Source organism: Cuculus canorus, chromosome 22 (genome assembly GCF_017976375.1).
Source record: "Cuculus canorus isolate bCucCan1 chromosome 22, bCucCan1.pri, whole genome shotgun sequence".
Classification (NCBI taxonomy): Eukaryota; Metazoa; Chordata; class Aves; order Cuculiformes; family Cuculidae; genus Cuculus; species Cuculus canorus.
In genome coordinates this window covers 8,898,118-8,923,773 of record NC_071422.1, presented here as the reverse complement: position 1 = coordinate 8,923,773, position 25,656 = coordinate 8,898,118, and the positions used below count along the sequence as shown (strand labels likewise).

The following is a 25,656-nucleotide window of genomic DNA, read 5'->3' as shown; positions in this document are numbered from 1 at the left end:
AGGGAAGAAGCAGGGAAGAAGCAGGGAAGAAGCAGGGAAGAAGCAGGGAAGAAGCAGGGAAGAAGCAGGGAAGAAGCAGGGAAGAAGCAGGGAAGAAGCAGGGAAGAAGCAGGGAAGAAGCAGGGAAGAAGCAGGGAAGAAGCAGGGAAGAAGCAGGGAAGAAGCAGGGAAGAAGCAGGGAAGAAGCAGGGAAGAAGCAGGGAAGAAGCAGGGAAGAAGCAGGGAAGAAGCAGGGAAGAAGCAGGGAAGAAGCAGGGAAGAAGCAGGGAAGAAGCAGGGAAGAAGCAGGGAAGAAGCAGGGAAGAAGCAGGGAAGAAGCAGGGAAGAAGCAGGGAAGAAGCAGGGAAGAAGCAGGGAAGAAGCAGGGAAGAAGCAGGGAAGAAGCAGGGAAGAAGCAGGGAAGAAGCAGGGAAGAAGCAGGGAAGAAGCAGGGAAGAAGCAGGGAAGAAGCAGGGAAGAAGCAGGGAAGAAGCAGGGAAGAAGCAGGGAAGAAGCAGGGAAGAAGCAGGGAAGAAGCAGGGAAGAAGCAGGGAAGAAGCAGGGAAGAAGCAGGGAAGAAGCAGGGAAGAAGCAGGGAAGAAGCAGGGAAGAAGCAGGGAAGAAGCAGGGAAGAAGCAGGGAAGAAGCAGGGAAGAAGCAGGGAAGAAGCAGGGAAGAAGCAGGGAAGAAGCAGGGAAGAAGCAGGGAAGAAGCAGGGAAGAAGCAGGGAAGAAGCAGGGAAGAAGCAGGGAAGAAGCAGGGAAGAAGCAGGGAAGAAGCAGGGAAGAAGCAGGGAAGAAGCAGGGAAGAAGCCGGTGGATTGGGAGGTTCCACTGGCTGATCCCAGCCCACTCTTGTGGCACTGTGACTGACCCTCTGCTCCAGAGCCTTGCCAGTGCCCTGGTTCTCCCAGCACCACAGGCGTTGCCCATCCAACCAGCCCTGTCCTGCTTGTTTCAGCAAAGAACCCACAGCACCACCTGGCTTTACGGCTCCATTCTTTTAGGATGATAGGTGCACAGTCTCCTTTTCCTTCCCGTTCACGAGACCCCACAAAATCCACAACATGAATATGGGTTACAAAATTTTATTTGCTGTTCTAGTAACAGGAGCTGCTCATTTCCCAGGAAGGATGATGCCATCATACTGTGAGGAGAGAAAAAGAGCCAAGTGAGAATGTGTGCTGTTCTGCTGCACAGGAACCAAGCAGCACTCACTCCTCATCAGCTGGACACCACTGACACCACACCAGCTCTCCTGCAGCCAACCCTTCCACTTTGAGCTGTGCTGTTCACTTCAAGGGCTTTGTTCCGATGAACGTTAAACCCCACTCAGCCACCCCACAAAACAAGACCCCACGAAACAAGCCCCACCCTTAGACTGAGCTGACCACAACCACACATGCTCTTTTTGGTCCCAGGATTTAGACCCTGGAGTAACTGCCACAAAAAGCAGAACCAGGCATAAGAAGGGAAGAGCCATTCAGAAGGAGCTGGCCAGAGCCTGCCCCATGCAGGGAACAGCTGGTGCAGATCTAGGCAGAGTAGACAGAAAATAGCCTCCAGACAGGCTGCCCACCCATCCACCTCTGACAAAGTATCAGTAGTCTCCATCTCCAAGCACCTCCAATCAAGCTTTCAGCATCTCCCATCCATTATGCAGTGTGTCAGAGTGCACTACGGACAGATAAACTGGAGTTGTTTTATCTGGATCGCTCCATCCTCCAAGCTTGCCAGCTGAGGTAGGAGCTGCATCAGATGAACAAATCCTAACCCTGCCTTGTCACCTGTCATCCACGCACAAATCTCCAAAAACAGTGGGAGACAGACTGACAGCAGAGCCGATACTTCCAGTTATCCAACAAGAGCTATTCTTTCAGGTCATGAACTGCACTCATGCTCAAACACAGCTTCCACTGCCCCAGAGCAGTGCAAAGCAATGATTTCAGCAGTGATCACAATCTCCTGCCCTGGGACTTCTCTGCAGCAAAGTGTTTTGCTGATACTTGCTAGGAAACTTGGGATACAGAAACAAAGATGGACTTTACCTTTTGCTGAAACCAGCGCATGGCTTCTTCCTTCCCAATCCTGTGCTTGGCTCCGATGTGGCCAGTCTTGCGTTTCTTGTCAGCAATGCTGAAGCCAGGCCTGCCCAGCACCTGCCAGGAGAGGAGGAGACAGCACTGTTTCATTCTGGTGTGTCTTTATTTTCTTAAACTTAACAGTTTTCTAGGCAGGAAAGCTAGAATTTCCACTTCAGTAACATCTCACACTGAATGCAATGACTCAAACTCACCAGCCTCCACTGTGCTACATGACCCTAGCCCTCTGAACGCAGGGAGGATCTGCCAGCAACTCAGCCCATCATTCCAGCTGCACTCCTGAAGCCCCCACTGTGCTATTCTTCCCCAAATCTAGCACAGCTGTTCAAGCATTATCCCAGGAGTACCAGCGACAGCAACAGCATTTGCTTCTGAAGAGGCTTTTGTGAGACATCACAAATCAGGGGCTTTACAGCAGCCCTGGGAATCCCAGTTTAGATTTGAGGTTTGGTGACATTTTTCCATCTTCCAACACTGGGCAGCATGTTAACATGACCCCATTATAGTGCCAGGCTCCTTCTAGAGCTTTCACACAAGCCCAGTAGAGCAAGGAAGCAGGGAATACGCACCACGTAGAAGTCCAAGCCGTAGATACCAATGCTGGGATCATATTTAATCCCTAGGTCGATGTGCTCCTGGATTCCAAAGCCAAAGTTCCCAGTGTCTGAGAAATTGTTTTTTCTCAACTCATATTCTCGCACCTGAAACACGTATTGTCAGTCACCATTTCATGACTGCAAACAGAGTACAAGTCCTACATATCCCAACTGCTGCCAGACCCACAGCTCACTCACATGCTGCAAAGTCCTTAGCCCCCAGATTGCACCCCCACAGCCTGCTCATAAACCACAGCAGCACAGAACCTCACGAGCAAGCAGCAACTCACACCCACTGGCTCTTAAATGAGCATAAGCAGCAACCAGAGAAACAGTGCACACCCAATGACCTGTATACAGACAAACCCCCAGCACCCACAACTGACCCATAACCAGATCAGATTCAGCATTGCAAAGCACATAGCTCCTCCGGCACTACGGACCAAGCATCGTTCTTTCACAAACCAAACACCCAGATCCACTGAATCCTCACCTTTAATCCCTTCTCCAGGATCTCCTCTGCTTTGGCTCCACGAACCGTGCAATGAACAGCAATCTTCTCATTCCTCCTGATTCCAAAGGACCTGACAGTGTATCGGGCTGCAGGCAGCAATAACCACACTTAGAGGCTGTTCAATGAATTCCCACTGAGCGCATCCAAAGCGTACTTAAGACAACTTCAAAAACTACTCTAAAGAAAAAAGAACTGAGACAACCACGCGTTTGCTTTGTGGGGAATGAGGGCAAAGCAGCAGCCCGAGTCTGGAACTCAGATGGAACTGACAGAAATAACCACGTTTCAGGCCCCCAACGCCCAAGGCGCAAGACAGAGCAAGCGTTCCCAGGAGCTTCGCTCGCCCCGCGCCTCTCACCCCTCACCTTTGGAAAAGACGGGCGTCTGCCCCGTCAGCTGCTCTAGCACCTTGGCCGCCCGCGTCAGCCGGTCCCCGCTCTCCCCGACGCAGATGTTGAGGCAGAGCTTGCGGATGCGCAGCTCCCGCATGGGGTTCTCCTTCTCACCCTGGTCTTGCTGCGGGGAGAGGCGCGCGGGTCAGGGCGGAGAGGGACCGGCCGGGCCGCGCCCGCAGCGCACACCGCGCACCGAGCCCGCTTCCGCCCCGCCGCTGTCACGGCAGACGTTATGGGGCTCCCACCGGCCCCTCCCTACCAGCACCGGCCCCAAACCCTCCCTCCCCGCCTCCCGCACTCCCTCGCGCCCGCGCCGCGCCCAGCCGACCCCCGCCGGAGGCGGATTGCGGCGGATAGACGCAGCAGGCCCCAAGCGAGCCGCCACTCACCGCCATGGCGGGGGCGGGGAAGAGAGCGGTTGCTGCGGCCGCAGGGCCTTGTGGGGCGGCGCTCGCAGGGCGGCGCCCCCTGGCGACTGGAGGGGTCCGTATACGCTGCCGCCATTTTGTTGCCGAGCCCTGAGGACCACGCCCCATTAACAACGCCCCTCGGCACAGGCACCACCCCCGAAAAGCACCGCCCCCTCGCAAACCCACGCCCATATCAGATCAGGCCCCGCCCTTGGTAGACCACGCCCATTTCTGCTTCTGTCCCGCCCACGCCGCCCGCCCGGTCCGCGTGCGGGTCACATGCCCATCGAAGATGGCGGCAGTGAGGGTGGTGGCGGCGGTGCTGCTGTCGGTGATTTCGCTGCGCCGCGCGGCCGCCGCCGTCCCGCTGGTTCTCTGGCACGGCATGGGTGAGCGGGGCGGCTGTGGGGCGACAGGGGGGCGCGGGGCGGGCCGAGCCGCGCTGAACGCCGCTCCCCCCGCAGGAGACAGCTGCTGCAACCCGCGGAGCATGGGCTACATCAGGAAAATAGTGGAGGACAGAGTGCCAGGCATCTACGTGCTGTCCCTCAGGATCGGGAGCAACCTGATCCAGGTAACGCCCGGAGCCTCTCCGGGACGTGGATGCCGCGGTCACCGGCGCCGTTCCGCGAGGGCTCGGCTCGCGCTTCCCGTGCCGAGGTGTTTTCTTGGTGAAGTAAACGGCTTTGACCGGCAGAAACCGATAAAGTCGAGATAATGCCGGCAGAAAACAGCTGGGGAGAAACAAATCCTGTGTCTAAATTGGATTAATATGCCAATCCGCTGATTATCGCTCTCTCACCGCTCCAGGTAAATAAAGGCAAGTGATAAGAACCCTTTGCTCTTTTAGGGCAGAGCTTTATCTGGCGCCTTTCCTGTTGATTTACAACCGTTTATCCTCTCTACAACTTCAGTACAACAAGATAAGGTCTTCTCCACCTTTGTATTTTGTGACTGTTTTGTGTAGCCCTGCGGAATGTCTTTAAACAGTTTGGCTAGGCAGAGCAGGAACAAAAATATGATGAAGTGAAGTCTCAAAACCTGAATTTCACTTCTGTTATATTGTGAAAGTTAAGGTCCTCTTTCAGCAGCAGAACTGTTAGCGATCCGTTTGTTGAGATTAAAATATTGTAAACCATGGTAAAGATACAAGTTGTACTTTCTAATCTGGTTGATCCACCAGGACATGGAGAACAGTTTCTTCATGAACGCGAATGATCAAGTGAGAGAAGTGTGCAGCCAGCTAGCAAAGGACCCTCGCCTCAAGGGAGGCTACAACGCGATGGGCTTCTCCCAGGGAGGCCAGTTCCTGTGAGTTTGCACTTCTGTTCCATTTCCAGTGATTTCTGTTGGGATTTAGGTTCTGATTCAAAACTATTTTGAAGTACTAAGCAGATGTAAACTGGCAAACCCTTCATAAAGGTAGGAATGCTCCAAAGCAGACAAGAACGTGTTTGCCCATAGTCCTCCCCAACCAGGAAGGGTTAATTGGCTTTGCAACTCTTACCCAGGTGCCCAGGGCCAGGCAGCGGCAAGCTGAGAGCAGCCTGGAACCAGCACTGGTGGCCTGGACATGCTGAGTGCCAGCTCAGCTCCTTATCTTTCTCTGCAGGAGGGCGGTGGCCCAGAGGTGCCCTTCTCCTCCCATGCTCAATCTGATCTCCATTGGTGGGCAGCACCAAGGTAGTGTCCTCTCGCGCTGTCACACCTCCTGACCACTGTGAAAGGGGGGGGGTTGTTGGCAGGAGGAATGATATTTTTGGCTTCTTCCTAAGAACTGACCATTTTCTCATTGATTAAACTATCCCTTTGTTCTTGCCTGGATCTGGTGATGAGCTTTAGCCCAGCTGCGAGATGAGTATGTTATCTTCTGTCTTGGTTTTGCCTAACTGGCAGTGAGAAGGCACCTTTGTAAGGAGGCGACATCCTGCCCGGGTAGAATTGTTATATATTTTGGAAGCACTTGGGATTAGTTGTTTTAGAAGAAACTTCTAACTGCAGAGCAAAGCCTTTGTGAAACTGCACCATCTGGGTCACAATGGTGTTCTGCCATCGGTATCTGGAAGGCTGGAGCCCCGGGAAAAGGGAGGTGCTTTTTGCAGTAGAGTAAAGAGGCAGCATGAACTGGAATTTCAGAGGTGTGCAGTCCATACTGGCTGGCAGTGGATTTCGCACACTCTTCCCTAGCTTATTCCATGGCTTGAGTCTATTTCTTTGTAGTGCAGTGGGAATGCTTGTAGGGAACCATCCTGAGAACATAGACGGTGAGCAATACCCTGAGCTCAGGAACATCATCCATTCTCTCTGTGTAACGGTGCTCAAGGAGGAGGGCTGTCTAATTGGATTGCGGGATTAGAGGCCGCCTGGTTCCCTGGGTAATTCTTGCCCCTGCTTTGTGAGAGGGTGGTTCTTTACCAGCTGGTGGGATTAAGGGATTTAAGTTTGTCTCACCAGGTTGTTACATGTCTCCATACCCCAGGTGTGTACGGCTTTCCACGCTGTCCTGGTGAGAGCTCCCATATCTGTGACTGGATCCGGAAGACACTGGATGTGGGCGCCTACACGCAAGCTGTTCAGGAGCAGTGAGTATTGTCACCAGGCTGCAGCAACAAGGCCAAGCCCATGTGGGCAGCTCAGGGTGTCCAGTCTGATTTTTGGTTTCTCTCTTCTCCAGCTTGGTGCAAGCAGAGTATTGGCACGACCCACTGAAGGAGGAGGATTACAGAAAGAACAGCATCTTTTTGGCTGACATCAATCAGGAGCGGGTAAGACCCTGGCTGGTGATTACAGGCTGGCAGGAGAGCAGAAGCCTCAGCAGTGATTTACTTCATGCTGGCTCTCCCTGGCAGTATTTTGCTGGATGGGAAGGGGAATATTTTTTGCCCTGCATCCCTGGAGCGTGCAGTGCTTTTTCTGGTAGATTCATAGATGAGCTGTGTCTGTGACAGCACAATTCCTGTGTCATCGTGCTTTGTTGGAGTGGTGGGTGCAGGTATGTCGTTTGCTCATTCCACCCATCACCTTTGAAGTCGGTGAATCCTCTTCCTCTCCTGTGAAGGAGGACAGGCCCATCCCCTGTTCACTGCCCAGGGATGAGGCTGAACACCCCGAGCGCTGTGATGGGAGTCTGCTGACAGAAATGCATGTTCCAGCCTCTGAGGCAGGGGCGGTCAGGGTTTCCCTTGCAGGTGCAGAGCACGTCAGAGCAGGCAGTTGACTTGGATTTGTTCTCTGTTGCTTTCCTCCAGGGAATCAATGAGACATACAAGAAGAACCTGAAAGCTCTGAAAAAGTTTGTGATGGTGAAATTTCTCAATGACACGATGGTGGACCCCCCGATTTCCGAGGTGAGGCCAGGGGGTCAGGAGCTGCTTTTGGGTGTGGTTTTGGTTCTCACTGCCTTGTTTCTGATTTGTCCTTTGGTGGCAGAACTTGAGGCTGCACACAAACGCAGGCCTGATGCTATGCTGCCTGCAGCGGCACAGCTCTAGCAGAAGCCAGGGAAAGCCTGTGCCTCTCCTGAGAGCCCGCCCTTCAGCAACTGTTTCCTTGGTTTTGTTCTGACAGTGGTTTGGGTTTTACAAAAGCGGCCAAGCCAAGGAGACCATTCCACTGTGGGAGACCTCGCTGTACACAGAGGTGCGTTCTGATGGGGGCTGAGGGGGTTCTGCCCTTCCTGGGGCATTGCCTCTTCTTGCCAGTAGCTGTCTGGGAAGGCGTTTCTCTCCAGGCCGGTTCTGGCAGTAGGAATTAAATGGTGGCTCTTCTCCTTTATAAATCCTTGTTCTAAGAGTCATCCAAGGTGCCTTCTTCGAGAAGCTTTACAGAGCAGAGATGGAGCCTGCTCTGTCCTGCCAGCCACCTCTGCTGCAATGAGGGTCTCTGTCTGTCAGTGCTTCCCTCTGTGCTGGGTTCCCCAGCTGCTGGCAGTGCTTGGCCATGGCAGGGCCACAGGAAGCTAAGGCCACACTTCTTTCTTTTCTCTGCAGGATCGCCTGGGGCTGCAGGACATGGACAAAGCAGGGAAACTGGTGTTCCTGGGGGTGGAAGGGGATCACCTGCAGTTCTCTGAAGAGTGGTTTTACACCACCATTCTCCCCTTCCTCCAGTCAAGCTAAGTGGGAGCCCTCAGGAGGGGCAGCAGCTGCTATCATGCAACAGCACTTTGTGCATGTAATACAAGCCTGCATCATCTGGGGAAGGGGAAGAGGGGGATTAGCTCAGCAGTTTCACCAGCTGTCAGAGACTAGGATTTGTCTGGACACGACCACGTTCTGATATGGGTGGACCAAGCCTCGCACTATCTCTGAAGTTCTCTGCCCTGTAAGGCTATGGCGTTCCCTGAGCTGTGGCTGGGCTGCTCACCCGGTGATGGTGAAACCATGAGCTGCTCCAGAGGTTTGGTTTCCTCATGCCTGTTCCTCGCAGGACGCAGTGGCAGTATTAACCAACATCACTGGCATAGGAATGCTGTAGCTCCTAAGGGGATCATCACATAGAGTTGCATGGCCGTATGCAGAGGAAAGGTATTAAAACCTGTCCTTCTAGATGGGGGAAAAGGGCCAAATTTAGGGGTTTCTGGGGAAAAAATGAGGGGTTTGAACTAAGTGGGTATTAACAGCTTGAAAAGTTTTTGACTAATGGCTTGTTTAATGCACTTTTGTACAGCAACTAAAATCAATAAATATTTTTACGTCTAACCACCTAAAAAAAGAGGTGAGATTTGACAGCTACTGAGGAGTTGATTTGAGGGGATTGAGGGAAGCCTGTACTTTCCCATGGGAAAAGCACACAGCACTGAGGCAGCGAGGAGCACCTCGTCCTGCCCAAGGTCCTTGGCGCCCCCAGAGCAAACGAGAGCCACAGTAATGAGCAAGTTGGCATTATCTTTATTCTATCTTCTGTATAATTTTAAGTACATAAGAAAGGTTTTTCCACAAGCCTCAGGAGAAGACACGTACAAGTCACAGGACAGTCTCAAATTAAAAAATTGCATATTTTTTTTGTAAGTTTTGTCCTAGAGAAAAAGAACATTGACACTTTACAGAGGAAATGCATTTAAGATATGCTTATGCCACCCGAGGCATTGGAAAAATGAAGGTCAAAGCACGTGCAGCTCCCTTTGTGGGTCAGTACAGTACTGTGTCTCAGATCCATCGCTTTGTGCCAGCACCCTGGAGCAGAGGCTGCGAGCTTCTGCCAAAGCAAAGAGCAAAGCAACAGGGAAAGGGGGAGGTGGAGAGGATGGGGACTGATAGCAAATGAGGAAGAGAGCGATGAACCAACAAAATACAACTCAGGTATTTACAATGCTGCACTACTGACCCTGGAATGGAGGAGACCCTTCCTCTGCCAAAGGGGACAGGCTCAGAAGAATCACCCTGGAAGACTGAACCTGAGTTCAGCTGCTCCGAGAAGGAAGCCCTGGGGCCAGGGCAAAGATTCCCTGGTGAGGTTGCAGGGCTCATGGAATAAGAGGTGCTCAGCTCCAAGCTACCAGCCAGACTGCTGGTTACTCTGCTGCAGTCTTCCTGTGGCACTGATTAACATAAAGCCTCCCGTCATGGCACAATCAGAAACACACTGAGCTAGCAGGAATGATGAAAGAGAAATCGGGGTGGAATGCTGTGGCCCAGGTCCTAAGCCTTTGGTCCGACAAAGCCATTCCCACGTCCTGTAATGCCACCGACGACTACACAGAGCTGGAATTAACAGCTTCCAGGACCTCCTTGAGACATCTGCCATACCTGGGCCCCACCATAAACCGTTATCTGTTAAAAAGGGGACAACACTCCTCTCTCACATGAACAGTTCGCTTAAAGGCAATACAAAAAAACCCAAACAACGCTCTGAAAGCCAACTGCAAGTACTGGCTGTGAAATCCAAAGAAAATGTGACTGAATCAATTGGTGTAGTTAGATCAGACAAGGGAAGAAAGAAAATACACCTTCCTGCTACCAGATGTGGCCAATAACTGACTACAGCCAACCCAGCCAGAGGCGTTTCAGTGGCGGCAGGCAGCTGTGTCTCTTGGGTAGAAGAGAAGCATTTTGAGAGCAGAAAGGTACAAGAAATCTAAGAGAATCATCTGAAAGCAGATTTGTCCCACAGCAGGGCCAGGGGAGGGCATGAGCCTTGGAGTGTTTCTGCTTAGCCAGCAATTTCTGTCACAGTGGTAATCAACTTCTGACCGTTCCACACCGTCTTGAACTGTTCTGGGACAGGGAATTCAGTCTGGAGGGTAGAAATAGAAACCTGTTGTCAAAAATCAGTTTTTGACCATGACCAGTAGCTGCTCCCACTGCTTTAGGCACTTATTTTCTTAGATACATGCTATGCCCCCTCCTATACCACAAGCACTGCTGGTTCTGCCCCTGTGATCCTGCAGGAGAAACTCTCATAAAACAGCAAGCATTTAATTCAAAAGACAAACAACTCTGATGGTTTTAGCATCACTCATGCCTCCTAGCCCAGAGCCTGGGACTCTCCCTCCAGACCTCGCTGTAACATTCCCTACATGGCTCAGAGTAGGAATCCTGTGTGCATTACCCTGACCCCATGCAGACCATGCTGATGCCAAATCTTAGCACTTACAAAGTCACCGCCCTCCGTGGGAATAAGGATGTTCATCTCCGACGACTTGGCACTGACAATTTCACAGTCTAGGGAGTCCTTGCTCAGGTACACATGGCAACCGTCTGTCTTGTTGATGGAAATCGTTGGCACTTTACCCATTACCTAGCAGGTCACAGCAACAGTGAGGGGAGCATTCACTTGAACGGGGCAACTGCAACATCCTTCCTTTGTGCTTGCCTTCAAGGCCAGAGGTTGGTTAGTTTAACTCCCTTCCCCCCACCTCACTGTTCTCAAGTACTCCCACCCCTGGCAAAAATCCATTAATTTTTTGTTTTGATCTCTTTAGAACAAAACTACAGCCAAGGCTAGGCAAGCTGACTGTCCCAAATCAGATACAAAACAGGAATCAGTGAATTCTACTGCTGGCACCTACTCTGGCAGCCATATGCTGGCCACCTCACGGCTCTTTTATCTACAGTCCTGGAGCAGCTTAGAGAGGCAAATTTCCACCCCCTCCAAAGGACTGGGCAGGGTGAGCTGCGCAGGAGTACAATGGATGGTGTTTCATGGAAGTTCTCCACAGATGCACACTCTGGCTTTGGAAATACAGAACCTGAGGAAGCAGATGCTACAGACACTGTTGTACAGTGCAGCAGTTGCACTCCAGGAAGAGAACCGGTCGCAGGCACTCACCTGAACTTTAACATCCCTGCTGTTGATGATCTCCACGATGCCCACCACGTCATCGAACACCAGACCCAGCTTCTTACAGTTATCTGCAACCAAAGACAGAGCAGCTCACAGTAAGGTTTTGGAGACTCGGCCTTCTGCAAACAGACCAATGCACAGAAGCAGTTTTCAGGGCTTCTCCACGTACCAAGGGTGATGGAGTTGATCTTGCCTTTGATTTGGAGTGTACTATTTGAGCACTTGAAAACATATGCTACCTGCTTCAATTCTGTGTCACTGATGACCAGGTTAGTGGCATTCTCCTGGTTTTCCTGAAAAGGCAGGGAAAACACCCTTTATTTTCTGAATGCAGAACAGTGAATCCATGTGATTAGTGGGCAAAGAGCAGCCCCTTTCAAAGCAAACCACCTGTAACTTCAGGCTGGTGCCTCTCACAAGGAAAGGCCTTCAGGAGACCCCTCCCTGCAGCAAAACTCCCATCCCTCCAAATCCACTCATGCTGACGCCAGGCACTCACCACTCTCCACTTTTTGCCCTCTAATTCTAGCAGTGCAGGTGCCTTTGGAGAGTTTTTCTGGGAGGGATTAGCATTACAGGCTGGTTTGGGAGCAGTGAAAGGTTTGGGTCCACTTCTCACAGGACCCCCTTGGTTCTTCAGTGCTGGATTCTTGTGGGTCTTCATGTCATCGGAAACATGTCTTAAGCCTGCAGGGAAAGTCAATCCTAAGCTCCAGCTCTCCTCTGAGAATGCAGTTGCACAAATGCCAGACATCTATGATTACAGCAACCAGCATGACAACATTTTTCATAATGCAAATAAATTACTGCGACTGGGATGAATCTAAGCCTGAGCTTGAGTGACAGTGAGCTCGAGAGGGAGCAAGAAACACTCAGCACAACACTGATAACAACACGAAATGCCCTGTAGAACCAGAAGGCACCAGCTCTCCCACTTAGCAGCTGGAAAAAGCCCTGAGCCAAGCACTCACCTCTGTTTCCCCTCTGTCCTGATCACTGTCCAGGTAACGGTTACGTTTTGTGCAAATACAAATAGGTGAGAAATGGCACCTTTAGTACTGGAGCTGGCGCCGAAGGGCTCCCTCTCCCTGTTCTAGCTAGAGACCAATCTCTTGCTACCCCCGATGGAGAAGGCTGAGAACACCAGCTCAGACATGCTCCCTTTGTCCCTGTGAGCTGCCTCAGGGCTGCTCAGGCTCTGCTCAGCCCTGATGGGCTGTGGTTATTACAGGGCACTGAGAGATTGCAGCAGCACAAGGATTTGCAGCACAACCATGCTCTTATTGGCAGCTGCCCTCCCTCCACAGCCACTTCCACCTACCAGAGGTGATGCCTTCTCCCCGATTGATCTGGGCAAAGAGCGCGGAGCGGGAGGCAGAGTCATCTGTGCTGGAGGTCGTGGGGGCAGGAGCAGGTGGGGGAGGAGGCCCTGGTGGGGGAGGTGCAGCCCCAGCTGGTGGAGTGGACGGTGATTTAGCCCCTTCTGTTGCTACAGGACCCTGTAAGAGGCCAGCAACAGGAAAGGCAATTGCACAAGCTCCACATCTGCTGCAATAACCATGCAATACTCATCTGAGAAGCTCCTGTAGGTGCAGCCAGCGCTTACCGTTTTGCTCCACGCCAGTCCTGTGGTGTGATACTCTTTGATATAGGCCTGCAGCTCCGTCCAGATACTCAGATAAGCTTTCACCCAGTCCACGTGCTTTTTATCGCTGAGCATACAAGAGATCATGAGGAGTGAGCCAGTGCACTTGCCATTAAAACCCAAGCACTACAAACAATCCTTTATGTCTCTCTACCTCTCAGCCTGCAGACAAGGTGTGGCTGGGCCAGCATGATGGCCTCACACCTCCAGCACATGCAACAGCCCTGCTCTGCACTGTAACCCACTGTAACTGAGAAGCCTGGTACTTCCAACAAGACTCATTCCCAAGACACAACTCACTGCCCTGGGAAACAGTTCAGCCACCAGACGATGCTGGGGCAAGAGGAGCAATACCTTTGCTGCCAGAGATTCTACATGAACCAAGGAATCTTGTCGCTAAGAGTCAGGAAAGAACAGCTAAGTGAGGCTTTATAAATATACCCTGCCTTTAAAATGAACACATAAAAGACCAAGGCAGCCATGGTGAGACACTGGAGTAGCTGTGACACACCCAGTTAGCTGTGTTCTTTATGACAGAAGGCAAACTTACACATCCTTGTACTCCTTGAGGATCCGGTTGGTATAAAACATGGCAGCATCTGTCATTTCCTTCACGTAAGGGCCAGGCTTTGGAGCCTGAAGAGAAAACACACTGGCATGGAGCAGCGGACCAGCGAGCCAGACTTTTCCCACGAGCCCAAGAAAACCACTTCCCACTGGAGTTCTTACCATGGCCACCCAGCCCAGGGCTGGGATGCTCTCGCTAACTGCTGATAAATGATTGAACAGTTTGCTACCACGGTTCTTCTCCCTGAAATTCTGCACCACTTGGATTTGCTCTGAAATCGGTTTCAGAAGTGACGGGAACACATTCTAGAGGACAAGAGAGATAATAACAATTAGGAACACTGGTGTTGCTCTGGAATGGCTGCGCATCTTCATGGGCAGCTCTGCCGAGATGATGGTCACTCGGAGGAAGATTCCAGCTGGCACAAGTTACCGCCATGGCCCCTATCAAGGCCTGGCCCCCTCCACAAGTTGAGCACAGTCCCACAGCCTAGCTCCTCCAGGGCTGAAGTCATAGCTCCCAGCTGGATTGGTACTATGGGAGTATGCCAAGAACTGTGACTCATGTTCAATCCAAGACGCACTGACAAAGCTTGTTAGTAATGAGGACAGAAATAGCATTTGCCTTTGCTGGATTCTTTTGTTCCAAGACAGTCTGTCAAATTCTTCGTCTCCTTTATAAACCCTCAGAGAAGGGGGTGCTCTGCAGGGATGTGCCGGTTGGGATCTACAGCCTGCGATGCAGTCAGAGTCACAACAAGCTCTCAAGTCACCCTAGCAAGCTGGATTTCAGGATTCAAGTTACTTCTCTAGTCAATCCAAGCCTGTATCTGCACGATTTGACTTGTTTCTGTGTGTTGTCTACTTGGAATACTAACTGGAAGTGCTCAGAACTCTCCTGGGATCAGAGCAAAGCAGCCAATACACATTTCCAGAGATGCCTGCCTCCTATGCAACTTTTCCCTCAGATCAGGAAGCCTCCAGCTGGGGGCAGCGGTCTTGCTTTTCAAAGCCTAGACATTTCCTTTTGCTATTCCTTCCTCCTTTTAGATCAAAACGGAGAGGTTCCAGGACCACTGGCCTGGCTGCGCTTGCAGATAGTTCATCCTGGCACCACTGTCACCTATCAGATGGGGAAATTCTTCACGACTAACAATGAGAGTTCATACATCCTGCATCTTAAAACTGGCTACTCCAGAACTGACTTGACTTCTGCACAGCTGCCTGCACGAAGACCTACACTAGGTTAATGTTGTTGTTTGTTCATGATCCTTCATATAAACAACATGTCAGTGGAATTTTTAAGGGGATTCCAAGACTGGAGGCTAAAGCAGCATCCCAGCAAATCTGGTGAAAGAAAAGCAGCCTCCAATGTTGAGTTTGGGGAAAAAGATGCAGATATATTTGGTAGTGAATAGGGAAGCTGCACAGAAATCCAGCTACCATGGTGTAATAGTAAAGCCATGACTAAGCCAGACAATAACTGCAAAAAAAAGCAAGGTGGGATACTGTTGCTCAGGAAAAGCAGTTGTCAGCAGGGAAAAGCCAATGCATTCAGGATCAGATCTTAGTCACACATCCTGCTGAGAGGCAGCCACCTGGGGAAAAGTGCTAAATTACTCACTAAGGACAAATCAATCCTAAAAGCCAAGCTATTACCCAGAGGCCGCTCAGTGGAGACGAGCTATGTCATACTTCAGGAGGAGTTTAATGCCTGAAAAATCTATACACATCACATAATGAAAAGCATGTGCTATGCAAACCCCAGTGCAGCTCCTGTCTCAGTTAAGTTCCTGTCTGCAGGTTGCATCTCAGGAACAGAGATTGTGCGGTGCTGATGCCCGCTGAAACTTGAGACAGGCGCTGCGAGATGACACTGCTGCTCTGACAGCAACAGAAACTTGTGGCTCCAACGGCTGGGAAATGCCAGCTCTGTGGCTCTAAGAATCAGCCTCTGGAATGCTGCCCAGTGCTGGGCACTCAGAACAGGTCACACTTTCAGCAAGTGCCACCTCATGGATACAAATGTCTCCTCTGGTTTCTCATCTGGCGCAACTGCAACAGCCCAGATTCCCCTGTGCTTTTAGTCATCCCCTCTCTGAGGTATGGGCCTACATGGCTTCCAATAAGCAACTCCCAGACTTACCTCTGCTGGCTGCTGGTGTTGAGAAGCCATCACCAGAAGAGCCCTCTCACTCATCAAACCTGCGTAAACCATTTCAGCCTAAGAACAGAGAGAAACATGAGAGAGCTTCCCTTGTACCCAGTGAAACACCAACAGTCATCCAAGCTCCCGCTGCCCACCACTCCTACTGTGTAAGAAAGCAGCTGTGCTGATCTCAAAGCAGATGTTCCTGAGGACACCCATCCTCAGAGAAAACTCACAGGAGTGCAACAGCTCCTGGTCTGCATCATTTGCCTAAAGGCACACACCAGTCTACAAAGAGAGCTTGGCACCTAACTAGCAAAGATTTCAAGAAGGTTTGATACATCCTCTGTGTGTAGGTGGCATCTGCTGTAGGTTATCTGGGCATCTGCATCTGTTTTGAAGCCTTGGGGATTATAAACGTTCTCGAATATAGTGTTCAAGGAATGCAAACACTGACAGCAAACTTGGCCCTTAACAGCCCCAAAGGACAAGCAGTATCTGTTTAATGCAGAGGGAGAGGAACACAAGTACTTACATGCTGCTGCACATCCCCGCCAACTTCCTTGCTGATCTTTACATACTCAGCTACCGGGCCTGCCAGAAGGGCATCGAAGGCCTGCACGTACTGCACCACTCCTGCGGAGAAGGGGAACCAGAGCACAAACATCACTGAGAGGTGCCAGGCAGGCTCACATACGCACCACGCTCCTGGGCTCCTCCTCCCTACCGCTCCACACTCAGCCTTCCCCTCCTAGTCATATCAGCTGACCGAAGGTGGGAGGCTTAGCCTAAAGCATGCAGCCAAACACAGCTGAGGGAAGTGCAACAGCCACAGGAAGCCCTCAACTTAGCACAACGGTAACCGCAGGCCTGTCCGTTTGCACAGGATCTGCTGCAGAACTCGCTTCCCCTCTGTGCGCAGGCAGCTCACTGAACAGCCCTCTGCACACCCTGTGCAAGCAGTGCCCAGGCAGCCACAGCAAATGCCGGAGTCCGACACCACCACACTACCCAGATGATGCTCCAGCCTAGGGACTCCCATGGGGTGGCACTGCTAAGGAGGTGCTTTGGGACTTACCTTTGGAAGAACTTTCTCCACACATGCCAGGTCCTTGGCACACTGTTTCCAGGCGCTCCACAGCTTTCTCCAACCGTTCAACCAGTCTTTCCATCTCTACCGCTGTCCACCACCTGCATAGACAGAACACAATTATTCATATCTTCTGACAGTATGAAATTCGTATGCCAAACGTTGCAGAGGGTTTATCAGCTCTCTGGTATGAGCTCCACCAGTCCCAAAAGATTAATTTCTGCCTTGCTCTGCAGCAGAGTGCCCTCATATTAGCAGGTATGTTCAGATTACACAACAGCCGTGCACACAGCCACCTTCTACGGCCACAGTCACTCCTTAATGGCCAGTTTCTATTCCATTGCAAGGACTCCTTACACATAGAAGGGTACTAAAATTTACATCTTCTAACCTTGTCCTGACACCACTTAATAAACCAAAGTCTGCATAGAATCTCACTGCAGTCAGTTCTTGGCCAAAGTCCCAGCTGTGACTGTACAGCACACCAAGTACAAGCGCTTCACTGGGTGTTCAGGCGCCTCAGGTCGGAACCGGGGCTTTGATTCTGCAAATGCACCTGCAGGGACCTCCTGGAGTCTTGAATTCCTCCAAGGAACATCTATGACTCTGCAACTGCTACAGTACAGAGCATCAGTGTGCAGAACAAGCTGCCCTGGCACACGCTAAGGAGTAGGTGCAGAAGCTGCTGCTGCAACAACACACCCGTCCGCCCTCTCCATCCACAGGTGCTCATGTCTGTGCTGCAAAGCTGCACAGGAAGGTGATTCAGGCACACAAGTCACTGCAATGTCACTGGAAAAAGTCTGGAGTGTCACATAAACTTTCCATTAATTACTGCTCTGCAGAGACTCAGCACCAAAAAGCAAGACAAGTCACGCTCCAAGCACACTAATCCCCAGGGAATGCAGGGAGGGTAGTAAGTCACTGATTGCATTTTTATCTTATCACCACTCACTGAAAAGTTTTACAATGTGAATCACGATTATGGCCTGAACTTTGCTCCCATCTTATTGCACCAGCCTGCGAGACCTCAAACCCTGCCTGAGGAAGCATCTGTCCTGGCATTCCCCACCAGATCCAAAGAGGAAGGCAGGGTTTACCCAGCTGCACTGACCAGCTGATACCAGATCTCCCTCAAAATGAAACCTCAACTATCTACGGTTTTGCTTTTGCTCAGAAGCCTCTCAGCCGTGCTCCAAAGCTCATGTTTTCACTCATTTTCCAGAGGATGTGTGGCAGATCCAGCATTAGTCACGAGCGGCACTGATGTCACAAGACAAACAAGGCCATTTTCCACCCCTCTTTCACCTGCTTGCATCAGAAGCAGCAGCACTGATGGGGGAGAGAGGCTACCCCCCTTCCAGGAGGAAGAGAGCGGTTTCCTTCTCCGTGCAAGAGAGCTAGCAGAGATGCTGTGCACAAAGCTGGACAGCAAAACTGGATAGCTTCCAGACACAGAAAAGTTCAGAGAGGCTGAGCTTGTGGGCGGCCACCCATATAACCAACAGTAATGAATACCTCTCTTTTTGATTCTGCAGTGAAGGAATCCTGACCACAGGATCGCCAGCACTTCGCTGCAGCCTGGGACAACGCATACAGAATAGGGCTCACGTCTTCCATTAGGAGCACAGCCAAGAGCAGGCTCTACCTCCCTCACTCCCAGCATGCAAAAAGAAGGGTGTTCTTACCCCGAAGAGCCACCTGTTACAGAAACGTTCCCCTGTTTCCAGAGTGCAGCAAGGCAGAGGGGTGTAATGCAGGCATGTCAGGAAGGACACTGGGTTTAGTGAGTGCTGGGCAGACAAAGCTGCTGTTCTGCACCACTGATCTCCACCACATTCACAGCGACTCTAATCTGATCAGCCCCATTAACGAGTTGCAAATGGCATTTCAAATCAGGATTACAAACCAGAAAGACCAGATGGAAAGCTGCTTCCGACCCCCCCCAATAAAACATGCTGCTCCAAGGAGCATATCGCATCAGTTCTAGATGTGCTGTCAGGATTGGCATCCTTTAACAAAACAGTATTCCCTCAAACTCAGACTCCTTCCCGTCTCCTTGCCATTTGACAGGTACTTCCTGGCCCTCTGGGTGTCCCTGACAGAAGCCATGAACTCAAGGTGTGCAACATCAGCTTTGTAAACCCGGCACTGCCTCGCAGACAGTGAACTCATTTTAATTCTGGTTGGTGGGCATCATCAGGACAAGGCACAGGACAAGGCACCAGGTGACAACAAAGCCAGAGCTGAGTGCAGGCAACACAGAGTCCCAGGGCAGGCAGCTGTATCTCTGTCGCTCCTCGCTAAAGCTATCGACTCACCCTCGCTGTGCTCCTCACACTGCAGATGCAGCTCCTTCTGCTATTTAGAACCAAATAAAAGTATTTGGTTCTACAGACCAGACCCCAACGAACACCAACAGCTGGTCTGCAATCCAGAGATGAATGTTCAGCAAGAAAAGTAAAAGATCACAATGTAGGTCACAACATCCGACCAGTACTTTGTCTATTGATCACTTTGCTCGCGGGATAATTTGTTAGTGAGTGACAAACTGACTTAGACTTCAGTAATGAAACAAGATCTCATTTGCCTTCATACAAGAAAAAGCAGAGACACACAGACCACTAAGGATTCGTTTCTATTCCGTGCATCACCCCACACTCAGTGAGAAAAGCTCTCAGCTACGCCGCACAGCCGGGGATGAGAGCTCTCCAGCTGACAGATGTGGAGTTGAGACGAAGCTCTCCCTTCTGGGACTATAAAGCAGGATTTAAATCTAGGGTTTTTTTAAATGCAATTGAATTTTGATTACCAATGGAGCAGAAGGTATGAACTCACAGCAAACGCACATTTCACCCTAGGCCAGAAAACCCATTTGTTTTCATGGTATGTTTGATTCATCTATTAACCGGCACCTATTTCCATCAGAGCTTGGGAACGTGGCTTGGACTCCCTGTGCAGCAAAGAGGCGTCCATCCACAGCCAGACTGTCTGACCCGTTGAGCAGTGTGGTGAGGGGAAGGGATGTTATCTGTCCAAACACCAGCTCTCCCAGAGCTGGCCCTGCACAGCACCGCAGTGAGAGGAGTTTCCTGTTTGGAGAACACAAAGGAGCCGGCATGTCCCGGCCACAAGCCAGGCCTCAGAGCAAGGAGCCAGTTCTGATAAAAGGGGCATCCGTGAAATCCCGCTGGTTGCCCACGACAGCACTCTGACCCCAGCCCTCACTTGTGAAGGCACAGGCGAGGTTTACATCGAGCCAGCCAAACTTCCGCCTCCGTCCACACCGGCTCCTGCAGAGCCCACAGGCGGCTGTCAGGAACACTGAGTCTGCATCAGTCATTTCCTGTTTCTGCAGGCACAGGAATGAAGATGGGACGCCTAAATTAAGCACATACCACAGTGTATTTCTGAGCTGACACTGGAATATCTCAGGGGATCAGATACCAGATGATTTCCAACATTTATATCTTCTGAAAGCCCAAAGATTCCTTCCCCGAACAGTTCAGCTTAGCAAATAGGGAAGGATTTGGAGCAAGACAGGACTCAATGCCTGATCTCAGCACACTGTCAGGACCAGCCAGGAGCACAGGGCAGCTATTGCTGGTCCCAGCAGCTGCCAAGACAGAGATCCCTGCTGTTCACAGCACAACAGCGCTCACTGACACTGCTCCAGAGCCCACCCTGCTGACTCCTGCCATTCTAGATCCACTTAATTTAGAAAACCAAAAGCACTTAAAAAAAAAATCCATCTGGACTGTATTTCAGCTTTCTCGCTTTAATGATTTTGGTAGGCAGGATTTGTTATTTCGCATTTTTACTCAAAGACTGAGACACCGAAAACTCCTCCCCTTGCTCCACACCTGAGCACTCAGAACGACTCCTTTTTCATCACAGTTACATGAAAAAAGAGATTTGCGCTTGCCAGACTCTGTTGCTACGCTCTTCGCATTTCCATTCTCCATCACGGTGATGAATCCACCAGGGAAGTAAGCGAAGATCTCGAATCTAAGCTAAATTAGATACAGCACCAAGCTCCACATCAGGAATTCAGAGCGTGAGCCTCATCAGCATCCCTGCCGAGCCGTGCCTGCTCAAGCAGAGCCTGCTTGCCTGAACTTTGCTACAGGAATAAGAATGGGTATTTTTGGCCTTTAGAAAGCTCAGCAATATCGAGGATCGCCTTAGGAAGAGAAAGGGGACTCAGCAGTGTCGCGGGGTCACCGGTTCCCGGTTTTTCAGCAATGTGCATCCACAGGTCAGGTCCCGGGGGATCGCAGGACTTGGCACGTCGCGTGCCAAGTCCTGCGACCGGGCACACGGGACGCCGGTACGGTTTGGCATTTCGCCATCACGAAACCCGAAGCAGCCGCATGCTGATGGCACCGTGACCGCCCCCGAACGCCCACGGCAGGAGAGGGGGGGGCTAAAGCCGACCACCGCGAGGCTGCAGGCACGGCCTCGCTCGGGGCTGCGGCGCCCGCTCCCGCGAGGCTGGCATCGCCGCCCGAGCACCGACCCATCCCTGCCCGAGTTGCTCCGGGAGCCGCCGGCGCCGCGGCGGGGCGGATCCCGGCGATTCGCGCCCCACGGAGCCGCCTCCCCCCGCTGGTGCCAGCCCTGCTCTCACCTCCCACCGCGCTCCCGCTCCTCCAGCGCCCGGCACCGCCCGCGCCCGCCGCTTCCGGCCCCCGCCCCGCGCACCGGAAGTGCGCACGGCGCGGCGCGCTTGGGGGGCGGGGCCTCGGGAGGGCGCCTTGCTGCGATTGGCAGGAGGGACTTGGGGCAGAGCCATAGGTGGTCAGGAGCGAGGGTATAGGGCGGAGCCTCGGGTGGGAGCGCTGCGATTGGTGGAAAGTGGTGGTGGGCGTGGCCGTAAGGGCTGTGCCTCGGGGAGCGCAGCGCTGCGATTGGTGGATAAATAAGGGGCGTGGCCAGAGGGGATGGGGCAGATGGGGCGTGGCCGGGACCCCCACACAGGGGCTCTGGGACCCCCGCGCTGGAGGGTGCGCGAGGACCCTCAGGGGATCTGGGACCCCAGGGCAGGGCTGAGGGCGGTTTGGGTGCCAGGAGGCGACCTCTGGGCAGGCCTGGGGGCGGTTTGGGTGCCAGGCATCCCCAGGGAGGGCCGGGGCTGGTTTGGGTGCTGGGCGGAGGTGGGGACCCCTGGCAGAGGTTGGGGTCTGATGTGAGGGAGCTGCAGTCTGAGCTTGCTTGCTCTGTGCAGCAAAGATGTTTTACTGTTGCCGAGCACTGGTCCACCCCGAGCATCAAGCAACTACCACGAGTCTCCTGTGCTTCTGGAATGCTTTAGAGCCTTGTGCTCCCACTCTTTGATCCAAGGGTCTCAAAGCGCTTGGCAGAGGCCAGATAAATATTTTTGTTCCAGCTTTGTTGCTGGAGAGGCAGAGGCTGGGGCAGTTAAGGGAAAAACAACTCGGAGTCAGGAATGGATCCCTGGAGTCAACACAGGATAGTTCCCACAGAAGGCTCTGCTCTCTGCCGTCACAGTTAGGGCAGGACTTCTTATAAAAAGGTGTTTGCTGCCACCATTAGAGAACGAGCAGTGATTTTCCAACCTGCTGCAGGGGACCTGGAGCTTTGCTCCGTGTGCTTGGGCCCAGCAGCCCCACGGAGGGAGGTGAAGCTGCCCTTGGAGCTCCAGACAAACAGCAGAGCATCTGTCCTGGAGGGGGCTGGGGCACTTTGAGAGGATGGGAAGGAGGAGAAAACTTGTCGAGGTCGGCTGACTTTACCACGACTTCCTTGCTCTGCTCTGCTACCATAGATGGTCATGTCTGCCGCAGCGCGGGGAAGCAGGCCTGTCCGCTGCCGAACTCCCAGAGATCCACACTCTGTCTGTGGGACGTGGACCAGGGCAGGCGGGAGCAGGCCAAGGCTGAGATTGCGACTGGGAGCAGGATTGCTGGGAGCGTGGCTCTGCTGACATCTAGTGAGGTTGTCTCCTCCAGATTCACTCTCCCTGTGAGCTGGGGAGGCGTTCAGAACCCTCTGAGGGTTTGATTTTCCTAAGCAGCCAGCAGACTGGAGCTGTGCGTCTCCTCGGTGAAGACTCAGCTCCCCACTGTCTCCGCTCTGCTCCGTGCAACCTCCTTGGCTCCCAGCCGCTGCCCTGGCCAAGCACATGGAGCCAATGAGACCCGCACTGCTGCATTGGCATCATCCTTGCCAGTCAGGCTGAAGCCTACAGAGGGGGCAAGCAGCTCCCTGCAGTCACTGATGCCGTTTACCTGTTTTTATGTGTTTCTTGCCTAATTTTCCACCCTGCCAATATCTGATCCTCCTCTCACAGCTGTCTTCTCTCTAAGTGCATTATGATCAGACCTTCAGGGTCAACTGAGATCATACAAAATAGAGAATCAGATAAAAGCGCCTCTCACCCATCACTTGTATCTTATAGCATCCTGTGACAGTCACAGCAGGGAATTGCAGTCCTGTCCTGCCTTGCTGGTGCCAGGGGACAAGGAATCTCCATGAGGAGGAAGTGAGACTGGGGAGTGGAACTAGAAATCATCAGAGAACAGGGAGAGGATGAGTGCAGCACACTGGGGAAATTGCAGCTCAGCCCCTGCCCGGTATGTTTGCTTCTGGGGTTGGTCCTCAGCTGAGCAAAGACTGAGTTCCTGGTAGGGCTGCATCAGGGAAGCGCTGCCCGTTTATGGGAGGGCTGTGAAGCAGGTCAGTGCCCTGCGGGCTATCCCAGTGCCTGCAACCCACGTCAGCTTCTGGCTGTCACTGTCCTGTCTCCAGAAATAACCCTGCAGCTTCCTCATGCTGCTGACGGGGAGTTGGTGCCTTATCCCCCTTTCTGCCAAGCGCCACAGGAATATTTGCTGCTTTTTGGTTTTGGCTATGAAATGCCTAGAATGCCTTTGTGTCCCCTAGACAGCGCCCTTGGCTTGTTGCAGCTGAAGGAGAGCACTCGTTCCTGCTCTGTTGAGGTGTGAGGAGGGCACTTGTCTGAGGTCCAGCCCAGGTCCTCATGGTGCTCAGCAGCTTCTGATTCCTGCGCAGGAGCAGACGCAGTCCTGGCAGGGGCCAAGGCAGTCTTGTGTTGTCAGAGATCCCTGCGTCATCTCTGGTGAAAGCTAAGCCTGAGCACCATCCTGCACACAGCATTCCATGTCCCAGCAAAGCAGTTTAAAGTTCCATTCCTGGGAAAAGGGAGTTTCTTGGTAGCGGGAAACAATCTAACTGCCCTGTAAGTTTCTGGCCAAATCATGCAGTACCTTTGCCGCTTACACCCTCAGAAACAGTGGTTTTGCAAAACATTAACTAAAGCCCACCCCAACAGGGCAGTAGCCTTCAGTCTGTGTTTGTAGATAAAGCAGGTGACCTCAGCCAGGTGACACAGACAAGGTGACCCTGGGGACAGCAGTACCGCTGGTTCCAGGTTAACTCTGCCTTCCCCAGCTGGTGACAGAGCCCAGCCTGCCCGGGGGTCAGTGTGTCAGGGAGGTGGACCTGCTTGCCATGTTCCTCTGTCCCAGACACAGCCCGGCTCCTGCAGTCTCACTTGTCCCCAGAGCTTCCCAGCTGAGGCAGTTTCCAGCTGCATCCATTCCCCAGGCCAGCCCCCAGTGACTGTACCAGCACAGTGGGAGCCTTTCCATGGAAGTGACGGCTTGGTTCAGCTTGAAGTGTCTGTGAAACCAGCCCTGGGTGATTTCTGCTGCAGCATGGGGGGTCCCTCCAGCCCAGGGTGAAGGGAAAACTGTCCCCAGCAGGGGCTGTTCGAGAGGATCATAGATCTCCCCTGCTGTGAGATAAACCTGAGGATCTTTGCCCCTTCCCTGAGGATAAGGAGAAGGGTTATTCCTTGCTGTCTGCAAGGAGAGACTTCACACTTCCACTGACCTCCTGTAGGGTAAACAGAGACAGCATGGCCACTCTCACCTCACAGACTGTCCCTCCAGTCACACCTACTGCCTCATCTGCCTTGTCTGGGAGGGACCTGCCTCTTGGCAAACCCACTCTTGGTGACAGAGGATTCAAGTCCAATTTTGCAGGTTCACTTGCTGCCCTTTGGAAGCCACAACTGATGTTGTCATTCTATGATTCAGCTCTGCAGGGAGGTGCTTCCCAGGTGCTGGGGTGCATTTGCTTCATCCTCAGAGTTAGTGTGGATAAAGCCGCTGGGGGCAGCTGTGTAGGAGCAGGCAGCAGCTCCCTGTGCCACCCTGCCCGGGCAGACTTCCCATGCCAGAGCGGCTCTCTTCATGTTTGCAGTAGAAGCCCTCTGTAATCACAACTGAAACAGGAGGTGGTTTCAGTTTCAAGGCTGGAGTTTTGCCCAAGGCTCAGTGCTATCAACTCTGATGGTCATTTCCCCCTCCCATCTATTTTAAAAGCCTCAAACAGCAGAGGTGTGCTGAGTGAGGAATATCTGGGCCCTGATTCAAGCTCAGTGTGCTCAGTCTCTTGAGCTGGCTGCAAAAAAAATTCAGCAGAGACTCCTCATGAACCCCACAGAGCTAAAAAAGAAAAGGCAAAGAATAAAATGCCTCAATTTCTGTTGAAACACTGTGAAAAAGAAAAGCCGGCAGCAGTTTTTCAAATCCTGGGGGACAGCAGCACTGCCCATATGCCTCATAAGCAGCCAGGTCATAGCATTGGCCGGGATGATGCCTCGCAAGCCTGGCCAGGAGCAGGGCAGGGGTCAGTACATTTGTAGCAATCCCAAGCTCTGTGCCTGTCTGGAGTGCTGCCCTCCTTCTCTTCTCCTCGCAGAGAGTGCACTTGGTGCCTACCTGCCCTGACACAGGGGCTCCAGAGAGGCTTTGTTCCCCTTGTTTCATCTTATCCTCATTCCTCCACTGCAGGCTCCATCCCCAGGGAAGCAGAGCCACCCAGGCCACAGCAAATGCTGCCTCTTGCCCTCTGCTCAGCACAAAGCCAGCTCCCA

General features: G+C 52.4%; 3 protein-coding genes across 3 annotated transcripts; 1 reads left to right on the top strand and 2 right to left on the bottom strand.

Annotated features, from left to right (window-relative positions):
* Positions 1–1,050: 1,050 nt before the first annotated feature.
* RPL11 (ribosomal protein L11) lies at positions 1,051–4,127 on the bottom strand. Its single transcript, XM_009561810.2, has 6 exons — positions 3,975–4,127; positions 3,556–3,706; positions 3,170–3,276; positions 2,650–2,781; positions 2,027–2,137; positions 1,051–1,125 (listed from the first exon to the last, which is right to left on the bottom strand). The coding sequence occupies exons 1-6, from the start codon at positions 4,119–4,121 to the stop codon at positions 1,096–1,098; spliced, it is 678 nt and encodes a 225-aa protein (XP_009560105.2). The 5' UTR covers positions 4,122–4,127; the 3' UTR covers positions 1,051–1,095.
* A 99-nt stretch (positions 4,128–4,226) lies between these two features.
* On the top strand, positions 4,227–8,711 carry PPT1 (palmitoyl-protein thioesterase 1). Its single transcript, XM_009561860.2, has 9 exons — positions 4,227–4,384; positions 4,460–4,569; positions 5,179–5,306; positions 5,608–5,678; positions 6,475–6,577; positions 6,670–6,760; positions 7,244–7,342; positions 7,563–7,634; positions 7,985–8,711. Exons 1-9 carry the CDS (start codon positions 4,288–4,290, stop codon positions 8,111–8,113), a joined length of 900 nt encoding a protein of 299 aa, XP_009560155.1. The 5' UTR covers positions 4,227–4,287; the 3' UTR covers positions 8,114–8,711.
* A 153-nt stretch (positions 8,712–8,864) lies between these two features.
* CAP1 (cyclase associated actin cytoskeleton regulatory protein 1) lies at positions 8,865–21,482 on the bottom strand. The gene is made up of 13 exons (XM_054086464.1): positions 21,361–21,482; positions 16,719–16,831; positions 16,176–16,276; positions 15,638–15,715; positions 13,654–13,797; positions 13,475–13,560; positions 12,886–12,991; positions 12,601–12,778; positions 11,779–11,966; positions 11,449–11,572; positions 11,265–11,347; positions 10,590–10,733; positions 8,865–10,229 (listed from the first exon to the last, which is right to left on the bottom strand). The coding sequence occupies exons 2-13, from the start codon at positions 16,810–16,812 to the stop codon at positions 10,146–10,148; spliced, it is 1,410 nt and encodes a 469-aa protein (XP_053942439.1). The 5' UTR covers positions 16,813–16,831; positions 21,361–21,482; the 3' UTR covers positions 8,865–10,145.
* Between the last annotated feature and the right edge of the window lie 4,174 nt (positions 21,483–25,656).